This window comes from Miniopterus schreibersii (genome assembly GCF_964146895.1).
Source record: "Miniopterus schreibersii genome assembly, chromosome: 3".
Taxonomy (NCBI): domain Eukaryota; kingdom Metazoa; phylum Chordata; class Mammalia; order Chiroptera; family Miniopteridae; genus Miniopterus; species Miniopterus schreibersii.
The window spans coordinates 38,584,881-38,608,238 of record NC_138103.1 but is presented as its reverse complement, the minus strand read 5'-3'; the positions used below and the strand labels follow the sequence as shown (position 1 = coordinate 38,608,238).

Genomic DNA, 23,358 nt, shown 5'->3' with positions numbered 1-23,358 from the left:
ATATTCTGATGATAATAAAATGAAGTAGGTTAAAAAAAGAAAATTAATTTTCTTTATTAGAAACATCTAATGAAGCTTTTATTCACTTCTGATGGGGATTCACCACATGTTGAGAGCAACATCCTGGACTCAAGAGGAAAAATCAGATTCTATTCACCATTCAAAAAAGAAGGGGCTGTGACATGATTTCTAAAGTGATAAATTAAGGAATTAATGACTAGATCACAAGAACTGAGACAAATATTTTAATTGAACAAGTGTACCTAAAATATTACTGTTGTATGCCTCCTTATAAAGATCCAGACAGGATTAAAGGATTTACTGAAGACTACTGATGCCTACCTCTGTGATTAAAAGAATTTTTTTTCTTCTGGTATACATTTGTAATTACAAAAAGAGAATTAACTGGATGTCAGGTTGTACAATTGACTTTTTTCCTTAAAGAACACGACTTTTTAGGAACAAGCATTTATTTGAAAATGTCCTAACACTATCAAATTTTCCTATCTAGAATCCAAAATACTGGAAAATCAAAGTAGCTAGATTTTTTTTTACATACTTAAGATAGTACCTGACACCTATTATGTGTTAAATTTATATTTGTTTAATGAATGATAAATAAGATGGATAAGAAAATGAAAGTCAAGGTCTGCATGGTATATATTTTTCCCATCCCTTTCCTTTAAACCTTGTCTTTATAGTATTTAAAGTGCCTGGTGCTGCCCTGGCCAGTGTGGCTCAGATGGTTGGAGCATCATCTTGTGCACCAACATGTTGCCAGTTCGATTCCCAGTCAGGGCACATACCTAGATTGTGGGTTTGATTCCCAGTGGGGACACACAGGGGAGGCAACTGACATATGTTTCTCTCATACATCAATGTTTCTCTCTCTCTCCCTTCCTCCCTCTCTAAAATCAGTAAAACATATCCTCGCATGAGGATTTTTTTAAAAAAGTGCCTGGTGCTTCTTATGAAATGTATGCAGTTGGGTCTTACTTCACCAATCACCACTAATCCTCAGGGAAATGCAAATCAAAACCACAAGGTATTACCTCACATCTGTCAGAATGGCTATCATCAAGAAGACAATAAGTGTTGTCAAAGATACTGAGAAAAGGGAATCCTTATACACTATAGATGGAATTGTAAAATGGTATAGCCATTATGAAAAGCAGCATGGCAGTTCCTCAAAAAATTCAAAATTAAACTACCACATGATCCAACAATCCCACTCCTGTGTATATATTTGAAGAAACTGAAGTCAGAATCTGGAAGAGATATATGCACCCGCATGTTAAATGCAATATTATTCACAACAGCTAGACAATGGAAGGTTATTCATCCATAAGAAGAAGAAATTCCTGCTATGTGCAACAGCATGGATATAGATGAACTAGAGAACACTATGCTAAGTGAAATGAGTCAGAAAGATAAACACCAGGGAGAGAAGAGTAGCTGGAGGTTGAAATCAATAGCCAATGACCGTTGACTTAATCAATCACACCTATGTAATAGAGCCTTCATAAAAATCCAAAGGACACAGTTGGGAAACAGATTCCAAGTGGTGAACACAGGGAAATTCAGGGAGAGTGGTATGCTCAGACAGCATGGACTCTCCAAGTGCCTTCCCACATATCTTGCCCTAAGCATCTCTTCCACGTGGCTGTTGTTCCAACATATATCCTTTTATAATATGCTGCCAATCTAGTAAGAATAATGTTTCTCTGAGTTCTGTGAGTCACTCTTGTATATTAATAAAATCCAAGGGCAGGGGGGAGGGGGCAGGCCTTGCTGGAACTTCCAATCGATAGCCAGTAGGTCAGCCTACACCCTGGACTTGATATTGGCGTATGAAGGGGACTAGGAGGGAGAATCTAGTAGGACTAAGCCCTGAAGCTGTGGGATTTGACGCCATCTCTAAGAGTGTCAGAATTGAGTCAGATTGGTGGGACACCAAGTCAGTGTCCACAGAGAACAGAATTAATTGAGTGGTGGTGTAGACAAAACATACACACAATGGACAAATCCTTCAGAATTTGTACTGTCTTTTAAAATTCATAGTCAGTCATCAATAGGACGACTATGTATTACAATTTGCACATTACTGTACCACATTACTGTTTTTCCAGTATCCCATCCAAAAGGTAAAAGTATCCTCATTTATATAACAAATCAGATAACCAACCTAATTATCAGTAAACTCTCCTATTGTCTGACTGTTTTTCTCACCATAACTGCAACTTGCTGTCCCCTTAGGACACTGCTTCCCCTGTAGCCCTCTCAGGTGGGGGTTGCTTTTCCTCTCACATCCCTCATACCTCAAAGCCTAGAGAGAGAGTATTCCTCTTTGATAGCCATTGTCACTTTTTATCCTATTTGCTGGCTTTCTCCTCCTTCTTCATTAAAAACCTCTAGCCCTTTTAAAACGTATTTTCAGACTTTATTACCCTCCCCCTCCCCATTAATTTTATCTATTAACTTCCAGTCACTCCTCCTCACTCACTGATGAATTCAGCACCTACTTTCCACCACTACTCTTATTATTCTTGGGGACTCCCACACCCCCAAAAGTTATCCATTTTGATAGCCTCTTGATTTTTTTTATCTATCTAGATTTAAAAAACTAGTCCTCTATCAAACCTTAGCATCATTTCTATGGTCACACACTGGAAATTGTTATCAGTAATAACTGTACCACCTCTGAAATTTCAATTTTAAACTTCCTGTTCTCTGAGCCTCATTTTCAAGCTTAGTCATTCTAGAATACCCATTCCACTAATTCTCTGACTTCATTAAGACCTCCAGTCAATGACCATACCAATTTTTCGCTATCCATGGTCCAGATATCCTTCTCTGCTTACCCAGCCTAGATTCGATGGTCTAGTATTACAGCACATTACCCTAACGCCCTTCCCCTTTCTCCTTCCCTTGTGCTCATCTAAAAACACCCCAATCCAATTACCTGCTTACTCTAGAACCATTACCAGAGCAGAATGTCACACAAGCACACATGTGCGCATGCACGCACACGCACAAACACACACACACACACACATACACACACCACATAATCATGCTGACCAGATCTATTTCAAATTGATACTCATATCTGAAAGGGGCACACAAGAATGCCAAACAATCCTGCTTTCTCCCCCAGTAAATCCACTCTCTGGATAGCTAGTCCATGAGCTCTCTCTATATACACACATCTCAATATCTCCCTCACACTTAGTTGATAACTTTGCTACATTATTCACAGAAAAAAATGCAATCGGATAAAAATTTTCATATTTTTCCTTCAAGCAAGTCTACCAATCTGTGCATACAGCTATCCTTAATATCACATATTTCTAAAAAAGATTCCTCTTCATTGATCTCTCTGAGCTATTACTTCTCTAAAAAAATTCCTTAACAGTTATTTATATGCTGCTTCCTTCTCATTATTTAGCACAAAACTGAAATGTCACCTCTTCCAGCAAGACCCTTCCCAAAACTGTGACTAACGTCTCATCATACTATCCTACAGGACACCTTCCAATAGCAGTTATCTATACCTGAAATTATTTTATTGTGGTCTGTCTCCAACCACCAAAACTTCCATTTCTTGGACACATGGATTCTGTTTTCTATATTAGCGTATTCTCTATTACCTAAAACAGGGTGTGACACATAATAAAAGCTAAATAAATACACCTACTAAATAAATGGTTTATTGGACTGATTACTGAGAAACACTAAGTAAACCAAGATCTATCTACTAATATACATAAAAGGTAAAACTTACAGACTCATTTACTATATACTGAAACCTGATAATTTTATGGATATCCAACCCTACTTCACTAGTAACAACATCATGTCCATTATCCAAAATAATGGTAAATGAATGGAGAAATATATTAACCAATAGATTTTTTGATGCTAAATATTACAAATAATTCATATATTTTACATTACATATTTATATTGTAATAATACTGTTATTGAGAATCACCACAAAATAAAACAGAGTAAAAAATATATTTTTACAAATAAGTCAAATACCTTTTTTTTAAATTACAGTTTACATTCAATATTATTTTGTATAAGTTTCAGGTGTATAGCACAGTGGTTTGACAATCACATACTTTACAAAGTGTTCTCCCCAATATTTCCAGTACCCACCGGGCACCATACATAGTTATCACAATATTACTGACTATACTTCCTATGCTGCATACTCTATGTCCCCACAACAATTTTGTAAGTACCAATCTGTACTTCTTAATCCTTTCACCTTTTTCACCCAGTCACCCAAGCCCCCTCCCTCTGGCAACCATTAGTCTGTTCTCTGTATCTATGAGTCTGTTTCTGTTTTTTTTCATTTGTTTATGTTGTTTTTTAGATTCCACATATAACTGAAATCATATGGTATTTTTCTTTTTCTGACTGACTTATTTCACTTAACTTTTGTTATCAGCAAAAAATAGTAAAGCATTATCCAAAATAACTAGTTGTATTATATTCTACTTCAGTTGTTTCTATATGAAAACTACAATAAAACTAGTTTATCAGCCCTAGCCAGGTGGTTCAGTGGGTTGGAGTGTTGTCCTGTACACCAAAGCATTGTGGGTTCAATTCCCAGTCAGGACACATGCTTAGGTTTCAGGTTCAATCTACGGTTGGGGTGAGTGTGGAAGGTGGCCAATCCATGTTTCTTTTCTTTCTCTCTCTCTCTCTCTCAGCATGTCCTTGAGCAAGGATTAAAAAAACAAACAAAAAACCCAGTATGATATTGTCATAAAAACTGACACAAAGATCAATAGAACAGAACAGAGAGCCCAGAAATAAACCCAAGCATATATGGTCAATTAATTTACAACAAAGGAGCCAAGAAAATATAATGTGTAAAAGAACAGTCTCTTCAATAAATGAGGCTGGGAAAACTGAAAAGCCATATGAAAAAAATAATAAAACTATACCACTATTTTATACCATACACAAAAATTAACTCAAAATGGATTAAAGAATTGAATATAAGACCAGAAACCATAAAAATCATAGAAGACAACATAGGCAGTAAGCTTTTTGACATCCGTCTTGATAATAATTTTTTTAATCTGACAGCAAAAGCAAAAATAAGCAAGTAGGGCTACATCAAACTAAGAAGCTTCTGCACAGCAAAAAAAAAAAAAAATCAATAAAATGAAAGGCAACCTACTGAATGGGAAAAAAATATCCACAAAGCATAGCATATATCTGGTAAGAGGCTAATATCCAAAATATATGGAGAATTCATATAACTCAATAGCAAAAAAAAAAATCTGATTTAAAAATGGGCAGAGTATCTGAATAGATATTTTTCCAAAAAAGACATACAGATGGCCAACAGGTATATGAGAAGTTTCTCAACATCACTAATTATCAGGGAATGCAAATCAAAACCACAATACCACCTCACACCTGATAGAATGGCTATTATCTAAAAGACAAGAAATAAATGTGAAGAAAAGGGAATACTTATGCACTGTTAGTGAGGAAAAAAAACTGGTGCAGCCACTGTGTTAAACAGTATAGAGGTTCCTCAACAAATTAAAAATAAAACTACCATATGATCCAGCAATTCCACTTCTGAGTATTTATCTAAAGAAAATGAAAACAGTAACTCAAAAAGATATACGCACCTCCATGTTCATCGCAGCATTATTTACAATAACTGATATATGGAAACAACCTAAGTGTCCATCAATAGGTGGATGGATAGAGAAAATATTATGTATATCCAAACGGAATATTAATCAACCATAAAAAAAATAAAATCTTGCCATGTGTGACATGGTTAAACCTTGAGAGCATTATGTTAAGTGAAATAAATCAGATAGAGAAAGACAAATACCATATGATATCACTTATACATGGAATCATTTAAAAAATTTTAAAAACCACAAATTCATAGATACAGAGAATAGTAGAAGCCAGAGATGAGGTTTTGGGAAAAATGGGAAAAGGGGGTCAAAAGGTACAAACTTCCAGTCAGAACATATATAAGTCATGGGGATATGATGTACGGCTTGATGATTACAGTTAATAATACCGTACTGAATATTTTAAAGTTGCTAAGAGAGTAAACCTTAAAGTTCTCATCACAAGAAAAAACTATGTATGGTGGTGAATGTTAACAAGACATATTGTAGTGATCATTTCACAATATACAAATATCAAATCATTAAGTTGTACACCTGAAACTAATATAATGTCATATGTCAATTACACCTTAATAAAAAAATAGGGGCATTATTAGAACATTTAATCACATTAGCTGAGTTCAAGCTTAGTCCCTAAAAAGACTGAGCTTCCTTATTGTTACATTGTTTTATGAAGTAAATAAGTTCAATCTAAACTACTTGATTATCATTATTTTTTGTGACTTATTTCAAACTATAAAGTTCGTGTACACTACTGCAAATTAACAAAGGTATCATCTATTATAGGTCTTCACCTAGCCAATAAAACATTAATGAAAACATTACTGTCCCCATCAGGCACAACCATTTCATTTCAAAATAAGAACGTCTAACCCAACTCAACAACTAATCTCATTTCAAATTATGGATTTGAAAAAATGTATTAGAGGCACATTTTAAAAAGCAAATACAGTATAAAATCTTGCTTTTTACTGAGTCAGTGTAATTTTGTTTGTTTGTTTGCTTTTATGGCTATCTGATTTACGTCCTTCTTTTGGGCAAGTTTAGTATGCAACCCTCATTCTTTAAATAGTCCAAAAAACCCACAGTCTTAAGTTGTATGAAAACTTAACCTGGCACTGTCAGCTGAAGACACCATAAATAGCACCGTAAGAACATCTGTGCTAAATTTTAACACTGTTCATTAACAGTTCCATTTTCCTGAGTTTGCGTTTGTTCTTTGGCATCGGCTTAGGGTATAATCCATTTTTCAGAAGGTGTTCCTTGCTGAGGCGAATTTGAGCACCATGCTGAAGCTGGAAAGAGCATAAAGCTCGAAGAGGTCGAAGCAAAGTCTGTTAAGATAAAAAGAAAAAAAACTACACTAAAACAGTGTCTGTGACAAGTCATGATATTCTATCTAGATTTTTTTCTTCAGAAACAAGCAGTATTATCTTTATTATTACTAGCTTTTAACTATGAAAAGCAATAAATACTCTAATAAATACATGATGATTTCTAAAGAAATTATTTATTTAAATCCATACCTTACATACCACTAAGTAACTCCAGTAAAAAGATACAAATCGATTTTCCATATAGGTGATAAAGTCTGAATTTGGTTTTATACATTAAGATATTCAAACACCATGAAAAACTTTTGCTGTTACAATAATTTAATCTGTAACAAGCAGACGACAAGAGACCTTTAGATAATGAAGATTAGTTGATTCATTTTCAGTCACAGAAGGATGTAAGCTTCCTGCTACCTGACAACAATTAGATGATGACCGTAACGGGTAAGTGGTTGACTAATGCACACAGTCCATGGACCACATGCAAGTCAGATAAAAGGTTTAGGTGCACTCGAAATAATTCTAACTGTATATGTACCAGCCTTAATGTAAATACCTACAGGGCCAGCCATTTACCATAAGCACGTGAAATGGGTGAATCCAGGGGATAACAGAGTTTTCAAGGGACCATTATTGCCAACTGCTGGTGCTGAGTGGAGCTAAGGCACTTAGGCTACGGCACAAAGCTTTTTACTTCTAGTTATAAAAGTTCATAAGGTAAAACTTCATAAGCAGAGATGGTTCTATAATAAAAAAAAATTTCCCTGAATGAAAATCACCAACTTTTAGTTCAAAATTTTTGTCAATACAATCAGAGGAGCAAGGAAGGGCAAAAGGATTAACTATTTTGAGTGCCTGGTGTCAGGCAATTAAAGCACATTATCCAATTCAATTCTCACAACACTGAGGTAACTAATATTCTTATATTACGGATAAGAAAACAAGCACAAAGAGATTACATGAATTGCCCACTGGCAAAAAGTAATGATGATAAGTGCAGAAGTTTTAATTCAAACCTGCTTCAGAGCTCATATCATGCTGTACTTCCAAGTGTTTGAAACAGTGCTCAAGAATTAAGCATGAGGATGAATCAACAGACGAGGAAGGCTATGACTTGGAGGAGCCCCACCTCTACAGAATGAAGACAGCTGGAAAATTACTACTCTCCTCCATCATCTTAAGGCTTTATGATGATGCCACTAATTAAAGGTTACTGGGGGCGGGGGGAGGGAATGTATGGCACAGCTTTCCTCCCCAGGAGAGAGAGAAAACACCTTTGCGTTTCTCAGAAGAATGCACCAATTTTTTATTATAGCTAGATTTGAACAGGCTGAACTTGGGTTTCCCCACTAAGGATGCTAAATTTTTGCCATCTGTAGCAATAAGCAACTTGGGATGTTTCATTATGCATTTCTGCTGCTCATACTCCATCTTATTAGCATCTCCCAAATCACACAAATGATCGTCAAACATTCTTTTCCTACTCCTGGCAACTACAGTATGACTGCTCCTGCTGACTAAAGCAAACAGAATGAGAGGCTAGGACCTCACTATCAGTTTGGGATTTTATGTTCAATTTTAACCATAGATAACAATAACAAAAGCTGAGCAGATGAAGGGTCAGGTCACCATTCTGTGTCTTAAACTTTGCCTGTTGTTAGATATTATACTCAGAACATAAGATAGGTTTCCTGCTATGATGGTACATTAATTAATACCAGAATAATATATCTTATAAAACTGGGAAAAGGGGCAGCAGTACATTAATAGTACTAGTATAAACCCTATCCTGAACCTCAGCCCCACTGTATTACAACTACTATTATTAAACCACCACCACTACCAACATGAAAACTTCCGTTTAGGTTTGTAGTAAAGATCGAATTCCAGCTCTGAGAATAAGAGATATATGTCCATAGAGGATTCTTTTCAGAACCCAAAGAAGGAGAGGAAAGAAAGTTTATTTGTTTTTTAATCCTCACCCAAGGATATGTTTTTATTTCTTTTAGAGAGAGAGAGAAAGGGAGAGAGAGAGAGAGGGAAACATGGATCGGTCCTCCTGTGTACAACCAAACCGGAGATTGAATCCACAGTCTAGGTATGTGCCCTGACAGGGAATGGAATCCACAGCCTTTTGGTGCACAGGAGGATGCTCCAACCAACCGAGCCACCACAGTGTATAATGAGAGTAAAGAAAAAAAGAAGACAGGAAAGAGTACTTCGTGTGTGTGTGTGTGTGTGTGTGTAGTTATAAAACTTCATTTAGTTACATTCGTTATCCTCTGACTTTTCCTCTTAAGTTGTATTTATCAAAATCTTTCAATGATTAAAAAATCCTAACAATATCAGTTTTATTTTGCTGTTTTTTCTTTTGCCAGAAGTGCAGTTTCTTACATGTTCCAAAGACTGAGATGTTAATGAATGCAACGAAACATTACTCTTTACTTATGATTATTAATTATATATGAATCATCAGGCTTTCATGGAAATTCAATAAAATGATTAGAGGTTAAAACCTTTTCATATTCTGTAGGCGTTTTTCTCAAAAAGGTATATCTTTTTTATATTCAAAGCACGGTTAATATGATAAACAGGAAGTTGGTATAACCTCCTCAAAAGAACCAATGCAAAAAAAGAAAGTAAAATGTTCTTCTTTTAATTAAAAAGAAAAAAGTTGAGTACAAAAGAACACATAATGCTAAAAGAGAAATACAAAACACTAAAAGAAGAATCTAGGTCCCCCCAAACCTGTATTTGATGTTGTGAACTTAAAAGCAATTTAGCATATTATAAATGTTGCTTGCACAGCTTAGAATATTTAAATAATTTTAAATAATGGGATCTGGAATGCTAAACTAACAGGAAAATACCAGAGAGGAAAAGGTTATAAAAGTACACAAATTTCTTTTTTAAAATTGATTTTAGAGAGAGGGGCAGAGAGAGAGGCAGACATCGATCTCGGTTGCCTCTCACACATGCCCCAACCAGGAGAGAATCCCCAGCCTGGGCATGTGCGCTGACTGGAAATGGAACCCGCACCTTTTGGTGTATGGCACAACACTCCAACTAATTGAACCATACCGGCCAGGGCCAAAAACTTCTATCACAGATACATTCTACTTGTCACTTGAGCTACAAACTTAACAAGCTATGCATTTCCAAATTTTCTAGATAAATTTTCCTACTTTCAAAAACTACATAGCCTTCCAAAGACGTACATACCTCTTGTATGTAATTATTTTTCTCTAAGATGGAAAGAGCAACAGCTGCACACTCGAGTGTAGACAGGCACCTATTCGTTGGTTGTGTCCGAATTACATACTGACTAGAAATGCTAGTTTTTAACTGCACCTGAAACCAAAAAATCAGAATAGAATGTAATTTTTGTTTTAAATTTAAAACTATAAATTCAGTGTTTTAAATACTGAATTTGATCTTTAATTTAATTTAATTTAATTTAATCTTTCCGAAATTGTAAGTTTAGAAATATTAATATATCAATATTTTCTTTACATAGTATCCTTATGTTATTGTTATTTTCAAATAGAAAGAAAAGGATATTTTCACATATACCTGACAAAGAAAATATATCCAGAATATGTATACACAAAGTCCTACAAATCAAAGCTATAATAGACAACCCCCTTTCAGTGGGTGAAGAAGTGAATAGATACTTCACAAAGAAGATATAAGAAGGGCAAACAGTTATGTGTAAAAGGGCTCAACATGATTTAACATAAATTAAAATAACGATATAACATTTCATACTCACCAGAATGGTTAAAACCAAAAGACGAACAGCACCAAGGGGGATATGGAGCGAATGAAACTCCCCAGCATTGCAGTGGGAGTGAAAATAGCTTAATCACCTTGGAGAGCCTATTTTATGGTTTACCCTCCCATTATTTAATATAAACTGACAGGTGTTATGTCTGTGTGGGTGTGGGTATAAATACAGAGATATACACATATGCATTATGTGTCCTCTCTTTTTAGATAAAAGATGGCATACTATACATATTTTTATCCAGGAAGATAATATTTTAGCTGAGACCTAATGACTGAGACAGTCTCATATGTGAAAAAGGCAATAAAAATATGAATGTCAACAATTTGGCCTTTAGATTAATATTTTAATTAAATGAAATTCAAGTAATTTTATACTCACAAAGCCATATTCCTAGCCCACACTCTAATCAGAATCACATTTAAACATGTGTAGCTAGATGAGAATTTCAGTTTTTACTCATAAAATATGTAAGTATGGGGACTGAAGGTAGTGGTGTCTAAGTATTAACACACAGCACCTTACTAAAATCAGGTGTTCTCTCTTATTTCCTGGGATCTCTAAAGTCCCATGAGTCTCTCATTCCTTCACACCATTAAAACTCTCCCATCCGTGGCATCTTGTCCGTCAATCCCTTCCCTCCTTTGTTTCTCATGCACTCCACCCATGATGAGAAATGTTTCTTCTATTAGAATTTCTTTTTGTTCAAAGAATTCTCCTCTACAACTTGTTTCCTTTCTTTCCTCAGAAAGAGGAAGAGAGAAGAGGAAACAAGGGGAGAAGGGAACAGGGGGAGAGGGAGGGAGAGAAGAGAAAGAAAGGGAGGGAGGCAAGGAGGGAGGAAAACGAAGTGGGTATCATAAAAGATTCACTACGGAATGGATTTGCTTTTGGAATATATCCTTTAAAGCATATTTGACTAATAATGTTTTAGACATGATAATATTAAAATTATTCTGCATTTCTACCAAGAGACAAAATGGAAAATAGATGCAGGGAGGGAAAGAGATAGAGGAAAAAAATGAGAAACATATACAATGATCAAAGAAAGCCTATGATTAAATAATTATAAGAATAATTCATGATGTTGATTAAGTGTAATTACTAAAGGCTTTAATATTTCATCAAGTCAACTAGTAAAACAGGGTACAGACAACTGCTGTTTCAACACTCAATTTCAAGTCATCACTAGAAGAATTAATAATAGACATCTGATTACAACAAAATCTTTGGGAAACATGCAAGAATCACAGTAAGTTTTGTTTATTGGAATGAGTTTGATTTTTAAAAGAAATTTATTTCAGGGAGGTGTTTTCATTCTTACTGTGACTCATCACATGGCTATAGGAAAACTCAGAATTTGACATTTATCATGTTACACTTCAGAATATCCTACACAAATCACCTCTCCAGGAATTATCCAATAAATGGGTATATGGAAAGAATATATAACTAAGACCTGTCATATTATTAGTATACATGTTATTCGAGTATACTAATATGACATTCTCCCAGCTCCTCCTCTTTATGCTTATGTGCTATTTCACCTTCATCACATATTTGATTCAATGAGTAAATAAGTGCAAAAAGAAATGCTGTTGATCCATCTTTCTGAGAAGTCACAGGCATCATAACAAATAATTTGTCAGAAATTGTGTTATCTTCTTAAATAAAAGTTCAAGAAAATCCAAGGCAAAATTATTCAAAGAAAAAATTAGTGTATGATATCAGCATGGTATACAGAAAGGATTTACTGCAAGACCAGGATTATTGTATCAGACCTGACAATGATTACTTAATCAATCTCAGTCAAGCCATTTCACGTCTCAGTTCCTCCTCCCATATAAAAATCAGACAGCTGGCCTCGGCTACAGCACAGCCGGTCCTTGCAGCAGATCAGCCTGGGGGTCAACCCCTCCAAATGACAACAGCAATCAAGGTTCAACTACAACAGGAGGGTGCACACAGACCACAAGGGGGGTGCCCCTGGAGCACCCAGCTCAGGTGACTGTGCCACTGGACCCTACAGGACACCTACAGGAGGCTACTCTGCCAAGTCCAGGAGACACAGCAGCTCTACCTAATACATAGAAACAAACATAGGAAAGCAGCCAAAATGAGGAGATAAAAAAATGGGTCCCAAATGAAAGAACAGGAGAAATCTCCAGAAAAAGAACTAAGTGAAATGGAAGCCTGGATTTAGTTACACGTATATACTTTCCATCTTCATTGCACAGCAAAGTGAAAAAAATTACATGTAGGCATTCATGCTAACATAGTATTTGTCTATTATTTAAAGAATAATCAGCCAAATTGTGACCTGAAATTACTATCTTCTTATCAGCCTAACAAAATGGTAGGGATATAAATAGCTGCTGATTGATGAATAACTTTTTAAAACTCAAATATACAATAACCACTCTGTGTGAGAAGCCAAAAAGGTAGCAAAGACAAACATAACATGCATTACATTTTGTGGCATTGTGGAGTTTAATTTTATTGACAACTGTCCATTCAAATATAGTCAAAATATTGAGATGTTAGATAATACCTATACTTGCTCTGGTAATTACTTTCTTAGACTATTTAAGAGAGCTAGTGAAATCCAAAAAGTAAATTGGTATTTCTTAAATGAATCCACTCAAGCCTAACATCAAGTCCTGTGTAACAGCCATTCATGATACAATAAGATCCACTCAGAAAGGTGGAAAATTCTGTCAACTTTGTAGTATGAAAAACATATGCATAAATGCTATTTGACAAATGAATATGTTTTTAGTGGCACATTTAAAGCTGAATAATTACCAACCAAAAAAGTGACGATGCACTGATAACTGCAATGAAGATAAAAAGAATATGAAAAAAGAATGTGGAATGGAGAATTCTTATCAAATCACAGGGATTTCTTTTCTATTCAGTAGGAAAAATATTCTGATTTCAAATTAAAATTGAATTTTCCCAAAGCTTATCATTCATCTTTGCAAGTGATTTAAATGAAAATTCTATTAAATGGTTCATCAAAAACAGTGCCATGTTAATTCCGCACTTCTTTGTGGAAAGGCATTAATTATAATAAAAGTATCACTATGATAATATACAATATTTAACAAATTGTGGTTTATTGTTATATTGTTTTACACCATCTGCTTAATGAAAGCTTCTCCTGTAGTTTCAGTTACTATTATCTTATTTAGACTCTCATCACTTCCTTAATCCATATAAAAGCTGTTTGTGTATATTTAACTTATTGGTGATATCTAGAAACTAATTTCATCTATATTAATTAGTTCTCTTTCTACTAGACAAGGTCAACATTCTAAGCCAGAGACACAGCCACACAAAATCTTTGCAACTACTAGCATGAATTTTATTTTTTTATTTTTCAGTTACAGTTGATATAGCATAACTTTTTTAAAACAAAACTTTCCAACAACCATCCTCAATTTCAAGTCACCATCATTTCCAGCCTGAATATTTGCAGTCCTATCTGAACATCTTGCTTCCACTTAAGTCTTCTTATATCATTCTCTATGTGTCAGCCAAGTGTTTCTTTAAAAGCAAATGAGTGTGCCTCTGAAATCTAACAAATAAATAATAAATAGGCAGTGTTTAGAGCAAGAGACATAAAACAATGGCTTTACTCGGAAACATACAGGACTTTGCAGGGATGGATTACAGGTTTCTAAATGTTGAGGAAAGCACCATGTTTTATCAAGAAAGTATCATGAGCCCCCGGTGTGGCTCAGTGGCTGAGCACAGACCCATGAACCAGGTGATCAAGGTTTCTTTTTTTCTTTTTTTAAAAATATATCTTTATTGATTTCATAGAGAGGAAAGGGGAGGGATAGAGAGATAGAAACATCAATGATGAAAGACTCATTGATTGGCTGCCTCCTGCAGGCTCCCGAGCCCGCAACCCAGGCATGTGCCCTGACCGGGAATCGAACCCTGATCGCCTGGATCCTGGGTCGATGCTCAACCGCTGAGCCACGCTCGGCCGGGCAAGGTTCGATTCTTGATCAGGGCACATGCCTGGGTAGTGACCTCGATTCCCAGTAGGGGGCATGCAGGAGGCAGCCAATCAATGAGTCTCTCATCACTGATGTTTCTGTCTCTCTCTCCTGCTTCCTTCCTCCCTCTGAAATCAATAAAAACATATTTTTTAATAAAAAAATAAAGCATCCTGATATCTCCTATGTTTAATGGAATATACTGAATTAAAAGTTTTATAGGGCTACATCATTATATTTTGTCATAAAGGAAAAACTGAAGTGATAAGGAAATATTTTTAAACACACACAAACTCTCTGTACTTCCTAGTCAATTTTGCTATGAACTTAAAACTTCTCTAAAAAAAAGTCTTTTTTAAAAAAATTGATCACATTATTACTCATATTAAAATTCTTAACTTGCCTTAGGCAAAATCCTTAGCGTGGTCTATAAATCACCCATTTCATCAATACTGCTCTCTTCCCACCTCCATCACTACGATACCAGCCAAACTAAGTATGAAAATTTCTTTTCTCTTTCCTTCACTAATTTCTACTCATCCTTTAGTTTCCAAATGTTAGAGAGATCTTTGTGAACCCTAACTTCAATCAAATCCCCATTTTAAGCACCCTTACATTCTACTCACAGAATTTACTTTAACTTGTAATTATATACTGATCCAAGTGGCTATTTATTTCCACATGATGTAAGCTCCATTAGGACATGGACTGTCTATTTTACTTAGTACTGTATTCTGGTGTCAAGAACAGTGCCCGACACAGTGGTTCGTGGTCAATAACTATTGGTCGAGTTAATGAACACTGATCACAGCCACTAGAAAATAACTATAGCTGTGAATTCAAACCCAGCAATTAATACTTAAATTTGGGGGTGGGGGTGACTTTACTGGGGAAGCAGATGTGAAAATGAGAAGCAAAGAAAGGATCTGTATAAAGAGGTTAGGGATCTGTGTTTGAATTTAAGCTTATGAAGATGACAAAACACAGCTTTAGTCAATTATCAATTTTTACATTAAAAAGCTGGAATTGGGAAATAAATACTAGTCATAATTTATCTCTTTTGAGGGACGTTAGTAAGTTTATAAAGCAGGGAGAGCCCACTAATGGCACACAAAACCTACGGGAACTAGAAATTTAGCCAATTGATTATATTATTTTTTTTAAAGTACATCTACATTTAAGCTGAGAAATCTATAAAAAACACTTAGACTTTATGAATCAAATATAAATTGTGCTTAATTATAAAATATGTAGTGTTTATCCAATCCTTTTCTAAGAATATTAAAAGGATTACTTACTTTTATTCTATGCAATTCTAACATTGTTCTCTATAATGCAAAATCTGAAAACCTTACATCTAAATATTTTCAGCAATTTCTCTAGGGATACAAGAAAAAATCAACTAAAGCAAAACTCAGCATGTTACTGAAATCTACATGAAGAACATATAAATAAGTTATCTTTTCCAGACATTATGCTTTAATTCAAAATGACATTTTCAGAGCACTCATTTGGAGAAAAAAATTATAAAGGGAAGAAATGTCATGAATGTTTTAAATTGTATAGTCATATAAAGAAAGTAAATGTCACAAAAACTTTTTCAACAACTGTTACATTTGTCTAGTCACATATATATATATGTACACACACATATTTATTCTACCATAAAAATGGAGATACCAAAAAGCTTCTAAACTATGAGCCCAAAAAATGTACATAAAGTTAATATCATGGAAGTCAGTGTTTCATGATCAATCATATCATTCATATGTTTCTAAGACATTGAACATTCTATATAAAGTTAGAATTTTTTAAAGATTTTTAAATAATAATAGAGACTGTTTTAATAACCACAGAATTTAATTTTGTTCCTTTAAAACAATTTTTATCATCTTTTTCTCTAACTTTTCATAACATACTTATACTTAGCTATAGGTTCTTTAAAAATTCTAAAAAGTAGAAGTGTCATGCAGACAGAGGATACTTGCTGTACAACTTATAAAATAAACTTTTACTTAAAGTGAATGGTTTTGGAACTGTTTAATAATATTGCATAGGAGTGGATAATTAAGTACTATATCTGTAAAAGGTCAGCTTTAGTTTTAAATTTAGCTATATATTATACCAGTGTGGAATTTGCTGGCCCAAATTTGGACCTATTAAAATTCTGATAAAAGATAAAAATGCTTATCTGAAAGTCTGAAATGAAAGTAAATACAGGGCGTAGTGATTTACAAAAACAAATATCCTTAGCATTAAGTATGACATGATAGCTTAATAAGATAGTGTACAACTCAAGGTTACCATCTTTGTTAGCAAAATATTAGAAAAATTTTGCATTTGTGCAAATAAAAACTACGTACAATGCGGTGTCACCTCACACCTATCAGAATGGCTACCATCAATAAATCAACAAACAAGTAATGGCAAGGATGTAGAGAGACCCAGTGATCCCACTTCTGGAAATATATTCCAAGAATCCTGAAATACTAATCAGAAAGAATATATGCATCCCTGTGTTTATAGCAGTGCTATTTACAATAGCCAAGATCTGGAAACAGCCCAAGTGACCGTCAGCAGATAAGCTGGTAAAAAAGCTATGGTGCCCTGGCTGCTTTGGCTCAGTGGTTAGAGTTTCAGCCCGTGGACTGAAGGGTCCCAAGTTTGATTCCATCCGAGGGCATATACCTCGGTTGCAGGCTCGGCCCCCGCGTTTGGGGTGCCTGTGGGAGGCAACCAATCAATGTGTCTCTCACATTGATGTTTCTCTCTCTCCCTCTTCCTCTCTCTGAAAAGCAATGGAAAAAATATCCTCTGATGAGGATTTTTTTTAAAAAGAAGCTATGGTACTTTTACACCATGGAATATATGCAGCTGTAAAAACGATGGAACTTCTACCCTTTGCAACAGCATGAACGGACCTGGAGAGTGTTATGCTGAGTGAAATAAGCCAGTCAGAGAAAGACAAATACCATATGATCTCACTCATGTGTGGAATCTAAAAATAAACTGATGAACAAAATGGAACCAGAAGCATAGATACATGGGACAGACTGGCCGGTGCCGGAGGGGAGGGGGTGGGGGTGACCGGATAAAGAAGGTGAAAGGATTAGCTAAAGAACATATATGCATAACCCCTGGACACAGACAATAGTGTGGTGAAGGGCAAAGGGGGGGAAGGCAGGGGTAGGTGGAGGTGGGCAAAGGGCAGGAAAAAGGGAGACAACTGCAATAGTGTCAACATTAAACAATTTTAACTAAAATTATTATTTTAAACATAAAGGAATGTTCACTCTCCACAGTAAATTAGGAAATGCAAGTCCAAACAGTGAGAAATTGCTTTTCCCACAATCAGTTGGTCAGAACTTAATCATTAATTCAGTGGATGTGGAAAAACAGCTCCTCCTATACATTGGCATAGCCTTGATATGGCAACTTTATAGTTTCTATCACAATTTAAAAACATGAATACTTTGACTTCTAGGTACTTTACTTCTAGCTATCTACCATATATAAGCACTCATGTATACACATGCACTAGCATGTTTACTGTAGCACTGCTTATATAACAGCAAAGAGCTGGACACAAACTAAATGCAGGGCAGTATGGAAGTGTTAAATAAACTACAGTACATCTATTAAATGGAATGCCATGAAGCAAGAGTTTCTATTTCATTTGTATATCGTATGCACTGACATGCAAAGAGCACTATATTTTAGTGGTTAAAAGAAAGAATTCTAAAGCCAACTACAGCTCAATTCACATCCAGAGTTTCAACCAATTTTTATAACTTTGGACGAGTTCTTTTACCTTTTTCTGTTTGTGAACAATAACCTTGTATTTCACTGATTCTTAGACATACATTTTCTTCCCACATTTTAACACCTCGAAAATTAGGACGTGTCTAATAATAAACAGAACTTCCGATTCCCAAACATCAGTAACAACCTGTTTTAAAAATTAATGACTCAAAATCACTTACAATCAAATGCTAACAGTTGGAATTCCTTTTTGGAATTTTTTACAGTCTCCTTAAAGTATGCTGCCTAATTTTCAAGTGGAATGGGTTTTTTCATTAGTTTCTGGATACAACTAAACGTATCATTTTTCCTCATTTCCTTTTTAAAAATACATGTGATTTTCCATTCACATATTACTCTCATATATTTGCTAAGAACAAACTCACACTACTGGCAAATGTTATGTACTAAAATGCATTCAGATGGTGCTATGCTTCACCTAAAGGGTACTCACTTGGAAACAAAATTCTATCTAACTAGTTATTTCCATGTACACATAAAAATGTAGCATCTTCCTTATACATTTCATGCTCTTTTCTGACATAGGCTAGTCTAAAACTGTTAAACACTGAAATAACCAACAAAAATCACAGTTAAACTTATATATCAACCAATACCATAAACTCTCTAATTTATGTAAGTATTTTGCTTTGGGGTTTGCCTTAACAATTAAAACAAGTAAACTTTTTAGTATTTTTATATGGCTTACTGCAGCGTACTAAAAATCATTTCGATCACTCTAAAGGTCTGATGCTATCAGCAAAATATATCATATACAAATAAATAATCCGATCATCTAAACTGATTAGTGACTTTGTACAAAAGAATTAATCTCACAGGTTTAGTTTTAATGTCATTATCAGATTTTTAATGCATTCTAATATACATCTATTTTGGAATAAACATTTTATTTCTGCATCAAAACATTTAACATGCAAACTACCTTATGTTTTCATATACTCAAAATAACACAGAAAAAGCAAATAGTAAAGGCAGAAATATGATTTTTTAACACATCTCTTAAGTCTTGTAAATATATAAGAATTTTATTCAAATGCTATTTTTGCTTCCTTTTTCACCACAGATTCCTGACTCTAAATACCATGAACTAAGATACTTTTTTAAATCCTCATTACTTAAAAAAATGAGATTTGAGTTTTTGAAAGGTCATACACCCAAGAAATAACATGGTTGATAAGAGTATTAACAATTTGAAAATACTATTTCCTTTTAATAACCACCAGCATTTGAAACTCCAATTTTTCTAGAACCTCAATATTTATTTAAAAAATAAAGGAAAATCAAACACTACTAGTCACAGAGGATAAAACTACTTTAAAATCTTTATATAGAAAATAAACAGCTGAGAAAAATGACACTTGAAAATAGTGATGCTATGAGTTTGACAAATATTTATAGTCTTGTACCCGATGGGTAGCAGAGGCAGAATAGTATAGTTCAGGATTAGACATCAGTTTTGTAAATTTATAAGGGTTCTTTTTCTGTAGATACAATTTTGCACTTACCAGGAATAGACAAAGAGAAACCAGAGACGATGATGAACGGTCCCCACCTCTATTTAATCAAATCTGGAATATTCTTAATAAAATTTTTCCAGAAGCACTAAAATTTTAGAGAAATGTATATGTACCTCTCATTTCACCAACAGATGTGTGCATGTATATACATATCGTGAAGTTCCTTTTGTATGCATTTCAAAAACTCATCCACAGAACCAGAAAAATACTAAATTCTTCATTCTTTTTGGCTATTTCAAGAAATAAAATGTTAAGCTGTTTTACTTAATATGAGGTCTAGAAATGTTAATTATGAAACATATTATTAATCTCCTACCCTTCTTCAGAAATCACTATCTAGGCACATCAATAACACTTGAATTCTTTCTTATATGAGTTTGATATGACTAAAATTGAACTAAATTATTACCATACTCATACGAAAAGTTCATCAAATACATACTTCAATTTAATTTTTGTGTAGAGCATTCTATTACTTTACCCAACCCAAAAGAACCTGTTTCCTGAAAATATTTCACCACTAATCTCTACTCCAGCCAATTAAAACTTTTGAAAAATCATATGTACAGCTTTTTCTTTTCACAAAAGTTACTTCTTCAAATATCCTCTAATACTTCCTATACCATTTTTCTGAGCAGTTAAAATAACCTTTAAAACCTAAGGTTTTCCTAATAAGCCAGATGCACAGTACAACCACTATACACTCTAGCCTGGTTTCTGTTTTATTATAGACTGTGTCTATTCGGTGGCATTACTATTCAATTAAAATATTATTGTCTATTCATCTCTGCTCCATAATTTCTCACCCATCCTCTAATTTTACTGAGCTCCTGTATGTAACGGTCACTGATCTGGGCACTAGAGAACATAAGTAGAATATTTACCTTCAAGGAGTTAAGAGGCATTGGAGATACAAGGATGAACATGAAACAGTCCTTTCTCAATTATCATGCAGTCTAGTCTAGAAAAATGTAGGCAAATAAATGGACAATGGTTATTTTAGCATGTAGTTAAGTCCCTATAGTAGGAGTTGTGGGTCCTATGAAAATACCTGGAAGAGGCATGTCAATTAGAGGAAAGGAAGTTGAAAGTTCCTTACATTTGAAGGACAAATGTAACTTCACTAGACGAATGTATGCGGTATGGAACTTCTAGACACAGGGAATGTCTGTCACATAAAATCAAGAGACAGAGAATTTATGCAGAAGTCAGAGAACCACAAAGAATCCATTATTAGTGGGCACAGAGTTCAGAGGGTTGGTGGAGAGGGATGATGCTATATACTATATCTATATCTATCCAATATTACTTCAACTGTACTACAGTTATATTGAAATTATAAGGTTTAAAGAGCTGAATTTTTCTCTGAAGTGCTTCTTACAACTGCATGTGGCTCTACAACTGTGCCAAAATAAAAAGTTTAATTTTAAAAAGCTAGGTGATAATTTTAGTAGAATTAAATTTTTGAACATAATATCAGTAAGAAAACATAATACTTTCTGATCCCAATAATTTTACAAGAGTGAAAAATTTAGGTAAGAAATTCATATTCATAAAGAAATTCAAATTAACAAGTTACATAGTGTTTTTTGTTTTTTTTTAAAGAGTTGAGCTATTCTGGTTGTTCTACCAAAATAAAGGAGTTAGGGGAAACCAATCTGAAATTGTTATTAGCAAAAATTTCTTCTGAGTGGTTTGAATGCCTGGATGGTACACAGAATGAGGGCTTGGGGGGGGGGGGGGGAAGGCATCAGTTTCAAATCCCAAACCTGCCATTTACTTAAACCTCTTGGATGGTCCTTTAACTTAAAATTTGTATGTATCATAGAAATGAACATTTGAAACCTGTATGATCTTATTTAACAATGTCACCCCATTAAACTTAATAAAAAATAAATAAAATTTGTAATAACATTTGATCTTCTAAAAGTTTGTGTCAGAACATAAGGATGAACCCTAATAAAGTGGATCTAAGGGCATTAAAATGAGTCACAGAGATTTCCAGTTAATTTGACTCTTGTTAACTGGCACTAAGCTTAGCCATGTGCTTGGACCAGGTTTTTTGTTTTTTTAAAATATATTTTATTGATTTCAGAGAAAGGAAGGGGGAGGGAAGGGGAGACAGAAACATCAGTGATGAAAGTCATTGATTGGCTGCTTCCTGCACACTCCTGCTGGGGATCAAGCCCACAACCCAGGCATGTGCCCTGACAAGGAATCGAACCTAGATCTCCTGGATCATAGGTCAATCCTCAACCGCTGAGCTATGCCAGCTGGGCTTGGACCAGGTTTTGACTGTCTGGGAAGGCTAAGGGTAATGAATTAAGACTGTATTCACAACCAAGTATACAGATCTATACTTTCACAGCACATATTGTTTAACTGTGAGACAGACGGAATTCACCCACCCTCACGAGATGGTTTCCTGCACATATCCAATCAATATACAATTCTAGCCATATGTATATAAAAGATTGGGCCCAAGGGGAATGGCTGAGCCTCTAGACATTTTAATGTGACTCTTACTCAGCTGACATTATCATCTGCAACTATGCACATCCTAGCAAGAATTTTGAAGTCTGGACTGAATTGCTGATTACCTATGTGGACTTTCGTGTTCCATTTAGATTATTTTTTAGTACTTTATTAAGGTAAAATAGAATAAACTGTACATATTTAAAGCAAACAAGTTAATAAGCTTTGACATATGTATATATGTGTATATATCTGTGAAACCAACACCATAATCAAGATAATAAACATAACCATCACCCTCTTAAACCCCGTAATCTCTTCTCGTCCCTCCCTCTCTCCCAGCCCAATCATATCCAGGCAAGCAATGATCTCCTTTATGACAGTATACATTAATTTGAATTTTCTAGAATTTTACATAAATGGAATCATACAATATGTACTCATATTTATCTGGCTTTCACTCAGCATAATTCCTTTCAGATTCATCTGTGTTGTAGTGTGTATCAAGAGTTCATTGCTTTTTACTGCTCAGTAGTTTTCCATTATATGGATATACCACACTTTGTTTATCTATGTACCTGTTGATAGACATTTTGGTTGTTCCTAGTTTGGGGCTATTACAAGTAAAACTGCTATGAACATTTATGTACAACTTTTTGGATGGACATTAACTTTCATTTCCCTTGGGTGAATACCTAGGAATGGAATGGCTAGATCTCATGTTATATG

General features: G+C 34.6%; 1 protein-coding gene across 3 annotated transcripts in view; it reads right to left on the bottom strand.

Annotated features, from left to right (window-relative positions):
• Positions 1-3,695: 3,695 nt before the first annotated feature.
• Positions 3,696-23,358, bottom strand: part of DTWD2 (DTW domain containing 2) — a 69,776-nt gene continuing 50,113 nt past the window's right edge. For 2 of the 3 annotated variants that reach the window (XM_081132780.1, XM_081132782.1), the window contains exons 5-6: positions 10,241-10,369; positions 3,696-7,018 (exon numbers count right to left, since the gene is read on the bottom strand). In XM_081132780.1, the coding sequence (XP_080988906.1) occupies positions 6,848-7,018; positions 10,241-10,369 (300 nt within the window). In that variant the 3' untranslated portion in view covers positions 3,696-6,847. The remainder of the gene's footprint in view (positions 7,019-10,240; positions 10,370-23,358) is intronic. The other variant, XM_081132781.1, reaches the window with a different exon arrangement.